The sequence below is a fragment of the Bombus affinis genome, chromosome 14 (assembly GCF_024516045.1).
Source record: "Bombus affinis isolate iyBomAffi1 chromosome 14, iyBomAffi1.2, whole genome shotgun sequence".
NCBI classification, from domain to species: domain Eukaryota; kingdom Metazoa; phylum Arthropoda; class Insecta; order Hymenoptera; family Apidae; genus Bombus; species Bombus affinis.
The window spans coordinates 1,989,652-1,999,119 of NC_066357.1; the positions used below are offsets into that span (position 1 = coordinate 1,989,652).

General features: G+C 42.8%; 1 protein-coding gene across 1 annotated transcript in view; it reads left to right on the forward strand.

Moving 5' to 3' along the window:
* The window catches only part of LOC126924176 (uncharacterized), a 193,163-nt gene extending 186,834 nt beyond the window's left edge, over positions 1-6,329 (forward strand). The window contains exons 6-7 of the mRNA XM_050738390.1: positions 926-1,290; positions 2,109-6,329. Coding sequence (XP_050594347.1) covers positions 926-1,290; positions 2,109-2,320 — 577 coding nt within the window. The 3' untranslated portion in view covers positions 2,321-6,329. The remainder of the gene's footprint in view (positions 1-925; positions 1,291-2,108) is intronic.
* The last annotated feature ends 3,139 nt before the right edge of the window (positions 6,330-9,468 follow it).

Below are 9,468 nucleotides of genomic sequence, written 5' to 3' on the forward strand. Positions count from 1 at the left end.
TCTCTCTCTCTCTCTCTCTCTCTCTCTCTGTTTTTCCTCCGGACTAAGGCTCTCGTCGCGTACAAACGTAGACACGGCATTCGTAAATCAACTCTCGAAATTGTTTTCGAGTGGGCCGCACCTCCCACGCTTCGGCAAACTCCGCATCTAGAAATCCAAGCAACGACCGATAGACTGACTACGTGGACACGCCGTTCCCGATAATTTTCCTCCTCGTGGGAAAGCGACCGGGTGGCGACCGATGCGTTTTGATACGTGGCGAGCATCGCGGTTGTTTGAACAGATCTCGTACTGGAACGCGATGGAAGAAGTTTGTGGGAATTTGGATACATACAAACTTTTCTTTCGTCCGTTGATGTAGAACGCGGCATTTTTCGAGCGGCGTTGTATCACAGAAAAGCTCGTTGGTTAATTATCGAAGTTAAACCACGACATAATTAATACCTTCGTTGCTACCGACTTGGAACTGAAGCGCGGAATGACGAAAGAGTAACGCAATAGAAAAACTAGTAGCTTTTTCGGAGGCACAACTTTTTGAAATGTAAGCAAATTTCGAAATTGTGAATCTATATAATGCCACGAGATGAAGGAAAAATATTTTTAAACGTCCGTTTCTTCCGTTTGAATTTTTTAGGGACATAACATACAGGACACATAAGCAAATTAAGTATTGCATAAATTTGTATATCGAAACGGCATATATACTTTCGTATGTAATTCCATAGAATTTCGTAGAATTCGTAAGAATCTTAAATTAATTTAATAGATGAAACAAATCTTTGTACAGATCTCATTTTTCTAATCGTCTTTACAAAGATACGAATCTGCCAAAGTATCCGTAGTTTATTAACGATAAATTATAAGAATCTATAGAAAAAATTCCATAGAGTTTTCGGATAAAACGATCGATTCTCGTATATTACAGATATTGGACGACGACCGGAAGTGGTCAGATGATAACCGAGCTTCCACGAGACAATAAAGCAGCGATCATGGACAGCATAGCTTCGTCATATGCGTTACAAAGACCCAGATTCAATGCGACACCTCCACCGAAACTTTCGAAAGTCGATGGAAAGATCGGCTGGCCTTACTATCAAAAGTACAAACAAACAGCGGAAGCGCAGAAGGCACAAATCTTCGAGGATATTCAGAGGAAAATGGCAAACGCGACTAGCGGCAACAGTCTCGGTCATTCGTGGAATTCCACCGACATCACGACCCAACGTCAGCACAGGCTCAGAATGAAACATCATCGACTAACGTCTAAAGGAAAACGCTTGAGAACGCGTGAGTAGAAGATCTTGGTCCTGTGTATTCAGCTTCTCGTTGAAAACCTTTCTCCGCTGCTTCAAAAGCGACGTGACACGGTTCGTGCCAACAATGACTCGACCACGTTGATGCGATCTTTTCATTCGTGGAAATTAATGATAAAACAGAGCTTAACAACGATGTGTTCCGCGCAAATGCTCAAAGAACGTTCTCTTTCGCGCCTCTCTGACTCGCTGCATTTAGAATCGCGGTCTTTGTCGCCGCGTCGATTATCTTTTTATATTTTCCGTTTCGTTTCACCTCTTTTGTTGCGTGTAAATACCGGTCTAACGCTTGTTTTCTGACGACTTGAATTTATTTAAAACCAGCGACAAAGCTCGTCATAAATGGACACAAGCGCGCATTGTGTTCTAATCTCTTTGTTGTCAATTACGCTCGTTCATTTAATCCTTCGCTCTACGATTTTTCGCGAAACTATTTCATCCACAGCTATTTCAGTCCATAGATCTTTATATTGCGACCTTACTTTATCTCGTCGAATCTATTCGAGTCTTTTTCTTCGCTACGTTTCATTTTCATAGCATCGAATTTTCATATTCGTACGAAACGATGCATACGTAATCTGATATGCTAAACTCTAACGCGTAAATAGATTTTATTTCCATCTGATGAGTCATTTCCTTGGCAAACACTGACAAATGTCTCTTAAATGAATAAATTTGCAAATTCCCATTTTCGACCAACTAATTTCCAAGACAAACCCATTAAATCCATTTAAGTTTCCATTTAATCAAGACGATTGCAAGATGATTAATGGCGTTGTTCGATGATCGCAGGTCCTCCGAGGGATTGCAAGGTCGGAGAATGGGGTCCATGGAGCGCCTGTAGTCGTAGCTGCGGCGTAGGAGAAACGCAGAGGACGCGGAAGATCACGATAAAGCCACGCCGTGGCGGATCAGCGTGTCCGCCTCTGAAAGAGACCAAGTGGTGCGGCAGCGCGAGCCCTTGCTCCGACGGCAAATCCATCGTGGACAGCTATCAATGGTAGTCGTGTGGTCGTCGGTGAAACGATCCCGTGAACGACGAAGCCGTCGACTCGAGATGATTTACCCTGAACGATCCGAAAGGGAGGATTCGAGGGACCCAGTGGGTCTCGACGAAATAGACGAACACGGCTGGATCGTTAGCGGTCCGCTAAATTGCGTCAATAACGTTATCGTAGTCGTAGCACCAAAGATTTCGCACGGGCAGAGACGGCGTCGATAATATCACGGTCGATCGTTTATCGATCGATCGAGTCAATAATTATTTGTTTATCGGCAGCTAAATATCAAACGTAATGAGAAAAAAAAATGAGAATCGTGCCGCGTGTCGGAGGAATAGAGATACAAAGATAGAAAAGTAGGCGAGTCGTGCGTTATCGAGTAAACGGATGCGACATGGGAATAGAAAGAGAAAGGCTGCGCAAGGAAGCTCCTTCTGTCTTTGTCGAACAAGGCACGCACAATGCACACTGATGCAGTTGGTTTGCTCGGTGTTGCACTACGTATTTGCGTACGAATGTGAATGCGTTATTAGACAAGAACACGAGGGATTTCTGTGCAGCGTTCTATCGCTATGTCGCTTTTTCAGCTCGCTCTCGCGTACACGCTATCCTTGTATCTCTGTAATGAGAAGAAACATCGTTCTGAACCTTGGCCTACAAACCGAGTTTCCTGCTCTGCATAAAACTCGTTCGTGTTCGACCCTCGGTCGGATCGACATATTTTCTGGATAGAGCGTTTGGAAACTCCGTTGAAAAGGGGCCGAAAGGGCGAAGGTATAAAAATGCAACACGAACGAGTTAAGAGGAATCGTTGGAGCGTAGAATGGCGCTTAATTTTCGACGATTTTCGTGCACAGATGCTTTTCAATACGCCGTCGATCGATCGCCAATCGACGTCGCGTTTCCTACGCGATATTTTCTGCGTTAGTCTGGAGCACGGAAAATTCGTATCTCGATCTAGTTTGCTTCTTGGCTTAACTGTTGGTCGGACCAGCGTTATATCGACACGCGACGATAATCGTTGCAACGCGTTTTCAAACTTCGACACGCGGAAGAACGAACGAGAAGGGAGGAACGACTCTTTTTGTCGGAGACCACATCTGTCCTTGTTGAAACGTCGAGGCGTACGCGTTTATCATTCGTGGACTCGACCGATCGGAAACGAGATAAAGGTTGTCGCGATTCGAACTGTGAAATTCCACGAGAATTCGAGCCGGTTTACGGATTATCCTGGCAGGATAAAGCGAATTCCCGAACGCGATCCGCTGAAACTCGAATACGGGCGTCCCAGTTCCCACCGTTGTCGGATATCCCGTCGACGCGATCCAGTCTCGTGGTTTGGCAACGACCGAAAAAAATCCAGAAAAAAAAAGAAGAAGAAGGAAACGAGGGAAGTACAGAGTTTTCCGAAGGTTCGAAAAATTGCCGGCAATTCCCCGAGCGGCTAAGGCGTTGAACGCAATTAGTCCACTGGTCTTGCACGATGGAACACCGTCTCCAGTATGTATGTGCTAGTTTCTGTGTGTATGTGCATGTGTATCGCGTGTGTACGTGTGACGAACGAAGAAGCCGGTGGATGAGAAAGTTTCTCGGTAGAAATCCAACGGGTGGTTCGCGTGTCGATCGACGGTCTTAGAGGGACTTAGTAACCGGTCGCCGGATATCCTACCATCCGAAACTAGCTTTGCATTTCTTCGCGATTCGTGTCCGAGACACGTATCCCGGAACCTGAAAGCGTCTATTGATTCTACGCCAGCGCCAGTAGTTCAGGGTGAAGGGAACGTCGAGGGGATTATGGAGATGCTACGTTTGAATTTTTTTAAGAGAGGACCTGCATCTTGTAACTTATAATCAGGAAAAAAGCATCTATTACTTATACGTGTGTATATCGAGCAAAGTGAAATCGATAGTTGCGCTCTCGAATTTATGGACGACGTTGTATATTTCCGCGTTTGCATCGCTTCACTGCTGCTACGGTTCTATTAACCTTTTAACCGAGTGCACTTCTCGTTGGAGTGGTGTTCGCGTTTTCATTTGAACGGTGCAAGAATTTATCGATCCGAGCCCCTCTTCCAACGTTTCTACTTGGGAAATGGTGTATATGAAAATAGCAAATACCGTGTGCTTCAGTCTCTATTATCGCTATAAAATGATTAAATACTCGGTTAAGGGGTTGAAAGTACGCTCTTCGACGGATCGATACCGACACATGCAACAACAAATCTTACGACGCTCATCTCGCCCTGTCGAATTCGTAAGAGATTTACAAAGAGAGAAAAGAGAGAAGGCGAGAGAAAAATAACGAGAGAAAATGAAAGAAGGTTCGTTCCGCGAAAGATCTTTCCCCCGCGCCAATGTTACGGTATTCGTTCTCATGGCGTGATAGGGAAATTTTTATAAAAAAAAAAAAAAAAGATATCATCAGGTACATACTTAGGTGAGTGTATTATATCTTAGGCGTAAATTTAACGATAATAATTAATAACTAACGTTTAATCGTAATTCGTTAATTAATAGGCTCTGGTATTACGACGCCCGTCAAGGGCTGCACGCGCAACGGCTTGTCCTCCTCACGTAATGTTATTTCGTAACGGGCAACGCTGCAGTTATGCGGCGCGCTATCCGTCGAGGGACACCCTGTCGTGCGTAGTCAACTATCGTTTCGAGTAATTAAAACGATCAAACGTGGTAAAGGGTTGGAAACGAGGGGAAAGAACGACGTAACCGTATTCGTTTGAATTTCATCGACTCGTTCTGTAAAAATAGAATTCTAAAAGAAACATTTCGCTATTGATCTATCAGGTTATTCCACAAGTAATATCGTCCCTTATCAATCGCCGGAACTCGTAATTAGTCGAAAAACGAAAACGATTTGTTAGATGTAAAAGCGTATTCCACAAAAATAACCGATGAATCGATGAAGTTTCCTGAATGTCGGATATGTATATAGCACAATTATTAAAGCAAGAAATATCGTAATATTTCAATATTTTCATGCTACGATCAACGATCATAATTAATTTGAAAAATTAAATGATATAGAAAATCATACGTTTAATTTCAAAACCAAGTTGCAAAATAGAAAACACTTGTCGCGCTGTTCCTCCCTCCCTGTAGTCTCCGTATACAGGCACGGAATTACTTATGGAATGTCCGAATGAAAATAGATTAGAAAAGAAAGAATCGATAGAGTACAAAAAAAAAAAAAAAAACGGTCGAGATTCGTAGCCAATTTCGACTACGCAAGATACGCGTAATAATACGCGAGATAAACAGGAGCAAGGTTTCGCTTATATCCACGGAACGAGAAAGTTGTTCGGTGGATTGTAAAATTTCTCGCGGTACAATACGCGCATTACGATAGAACCGACGAAAGGGAGGGCCTTTTATTTCAACCGGGAAGAAGGACCAAGCCGTCGCAGTTTTAGCAGCATTAAGAGAAAGGGGATGAACGTTTTATAAACTAAACGCTCGAGGGGACGCTTTCTTAACGAAAGTTTCAACGACACTGTGAGAGAGAGAAGGAGTAGCCGTACTTTGCCTAAGAAATAAAAGCGCGAGATAACAAGGAGAGGAGACGTTACCAAAGAAAACGCTCGTGTAAATGTATATCTTATCCTTTCCTGTATTTCCCACTTGCCAACCCCTTTGCGTTACCCCTCGAAAAACTTTTTCCTGCCCATCCTCCTCTTGAATCTTCCGTTGTCCTCCATCTTTATACCCACAAGCGTGTCTGTGTCATTTTTCTTCCCCCCTCTTCTTCAAACCTGTCGCAAACGCATAAACGCTTCTCCTCTCTTTCTCTCTTCTCCCTAACGCGTGAGCGGCTCACGGAAGACAATGACAAATCAATGAGAGACCGACCGAAGGGAAGGAAGGAGGATGATTCTGTACAAGTCACTGTGCATTCTAGCCTCTAAGGACCTAGCCGATAGGACTAGCCGTTAAGCAAGAATATGTAGCAATGTATAACACATAAGTTTATATTACATAATAAAATCTGTCGATAAAATCCGTTCGAACGATATTTTTCACTTGTGACGTATGATGAATGGTACTCGTATCGTAATAAAGTAGCTATTATTTCAGGAATGGTCGTACGATTTTCGTATCCTGCTCTGGTCTCCTCCGTCTGTAAGATTCGCAACGAAACGGATAACCGTCTAAGTATAATCGAATTCCATAAACGAACGATTGAAATATCATAGGTTTCATCTCCGTGAAATTGTTTGCTATCACAGTCAACCACTCGTTGCAGGCAAACAAACCCGAGCGACGTTTACCTTGTTTTAATTTAATCTTCTGTACGTTGCGTACAGAATGTTATCAACTAATGAAACGATAAATGAATTCCTTTTCTACGTTCTGCAAAACCGATCCCAATGTTAACGCGTTATATTTTTCTTACAGAGAAGTAAGAGAAGATGGAAAGGATTAAATTTAGCGGACCATTTGACGGCAGTTATTGTAGCAAGAGGTAAAAAACGTAACGGTAGAGAAACATTCTTCGATCGTAAGGTGAAAATGCAATAAAAATATCGGTCCTTTGATCGAATCACGCCACTTGCGATATATGCACCTCATGTACCTTGCGGACAGGAGGTAGTGTATACGTTTATACTGGCGGAAGAGAAGCCACGGTTCAGCCATTGTTCCCTCGAAAAATCAGCAAGCGAAACCTCGTGGATAGAACGCTTTCTGTTAACGATCCGATCCCTCTTCGCAAGCCAACCGACAATATTAATAATCGTCCCGGCGGAGCAATTCCAGAGTCGGAGGGTAGAGAAAGCTGCCACCGTTGGTTGTTATCACGCAACATTACCCGAAAATAAAGGACGCGCTGCGGTTTGCTGGGAGAAAGACGAGTACGAAGGACAGGTAGCCAGAATACAATACCTACAAGGCGTACGGATCTTGGAACCCCACAGTCAGATAAGAGGGTGGAGGCAAACCCGCAGCCGCCCTTTGCTCGACCCTCGACTTTCGAGGACGAGCCGAGTGCAATGATGCTGCACGAAATCCAACCTCGTCCCCCTTTTACCCATTCAGCCGCACTTTACCGAACCCTTCTTTATCTCTTCGCGTACAGTTAATCGCATTAATGTCGCCCGTTTCTTTCGCTCCAGACTTTTTGCCGTTGCTTACTCGAACGTAGTATTTATTCCGGGGAAGAGAAATTAATCGTGGAGTGCTTTTCAGAGAGACCGTCTGTATACGATATCGTATAACCAAGAAAAAAACTGGAATTGTTTGTGAGAGCGACATCATGGTGAGAAATAATTATATTTTAAGGAAATATTTTCGTAGAATAACATTTTCCTATTTAGGACTTCAAGGAAATAATTTGAACGTGTTTAGTCAAGAATAGGCCTGATACACGCGTATGATAAATTTCCGAACTTTCTTTTCTCGGAAACAAAATGTCTCGTGGAAACTTTGATTGTACGTTTTCCACTTATTTTCACACGCAGAATGACCTTCTGTCGACTATTTAGTTCTGACCACGTGCAAGTATACTTGATAAATTTGCAAACTCGATTTCCTCGAAAAGTAATCCGAGAATGACAAAGTTTTATTTCGTATCTTTTTCTTATTTTTACACGTGTTATTTTCTACGTGTTATTTGGTCGGACTCTGTACAATATAGTTTGCTCCTAGATTTTCTTAATACACAAATTTTGTAGAAATACTTTTACAAATAATGCAGCGAGTAACGGGCACAAAAAGAGTGAACGAACAAATAAATTGTTTGAACGACGGTGATTGTAAGAAAAATTTTCAAAATTTTCTTTGCGCCAACCATCAACGTGTCAGGTCCAACAAAAGATCGTCTCGATGCAAGATGGTTTAAAACTTAGAATAAATCAGGTCGCTGAATTCTACTCGTCAAAATCCACGAGCCTATTGTTCGCCGGTACCTGAGGGAAGTTTCAAACTCGACAGTGCAAATGTTTAAACAAGATAAATCAAAGGACCAGTGGGTGTCTTCTGGCTTGTTAGACCAACCCTCGACGCGTAAACGTTTCCAAACGAGCGAGTCTTAGTCCAAAGATACTCTCTTTCTCTCTCTCTCTCTCTCTCTGTCTTTCTTGCTCCCATCTTGGAGAGACGAGCCGTGGATTAATTATATTAACGTTTCAATTAATCAAGCTTGGACCTCGAGAAGAGAAACAAAGATAGTTGTATGATCTGGAGGACTTGAAATGCCGATTGAAACGAAGCTTCTCTCGTTATCGTGTTTATCTTACTTTCGTCGATCTTTCGCCAAGAAATAAGCGTAGCTTTATTAGAGAAACTTAAGGAAAATAGGCGCGAAAGTTCGTTGGTTCTCGTGCTTCTTGCTGGTTCGTTGAGAGAACACGGTTCCAGTCAAGGATTTATACTGGCCGCTCTTCGAAAGTTAATGAAACAGAAACACTCTGCAACGATAACGATGAAGAAACATTTTCCTTCATTTGGAAATGTAATTAACGAAAATATTAATCGGTACTGTAGCTGGGTCGTTGGTCGATAAAATTGAAACCAGAGACCACGAAGGAATTTTTTTTATTTCGTTCTAACCTGAAATATTTTTAGACCATCGGAGAAACATAATTGGCCGGAAGAATGCAGCCAGGCTAAATTAATGTCTTTTTAAGAGGTAAAAGAACGAATTTAAAATAATATCAAGCATCCCCGTATTCGTTCGTGAAACCAGAAAGTGAGCTCGTTCACCGCTGGCGCAAAAATAATAAAGAGCGATTCTGAAGCTTTCCACGTTCTGATGTAATCTACGTCGTCTCTCAAGAACCAAAGATATATCACCAAGATTCTCGAAGCATTTCAATCTTACTCTAACCATCAAAATTTACCAGCCAAACTAATATCTCGGAAGATCCGCAGCTTCTGTCGCGCGTTTCAAGTAATTCGGAGCAAGTCGAAATGAATGCCAGCCAGTTTCCCACCGACTCCAGACACTGTAGCAATTAAAACGATGGTTCTCGTCATGTCGGTACTCGTGCACATCGACCGTGTATATGTTCATAGAAGAGACCGGTAAAACCGCGGTTCAAATGAGAGATAATTGAGCGTGAAGAGCGGAGAAATGACGATAATATAATGGGAGAAGACGTGTAAGGCGTATCTGGTCGCACGGCAGATCGCTCGTAGTC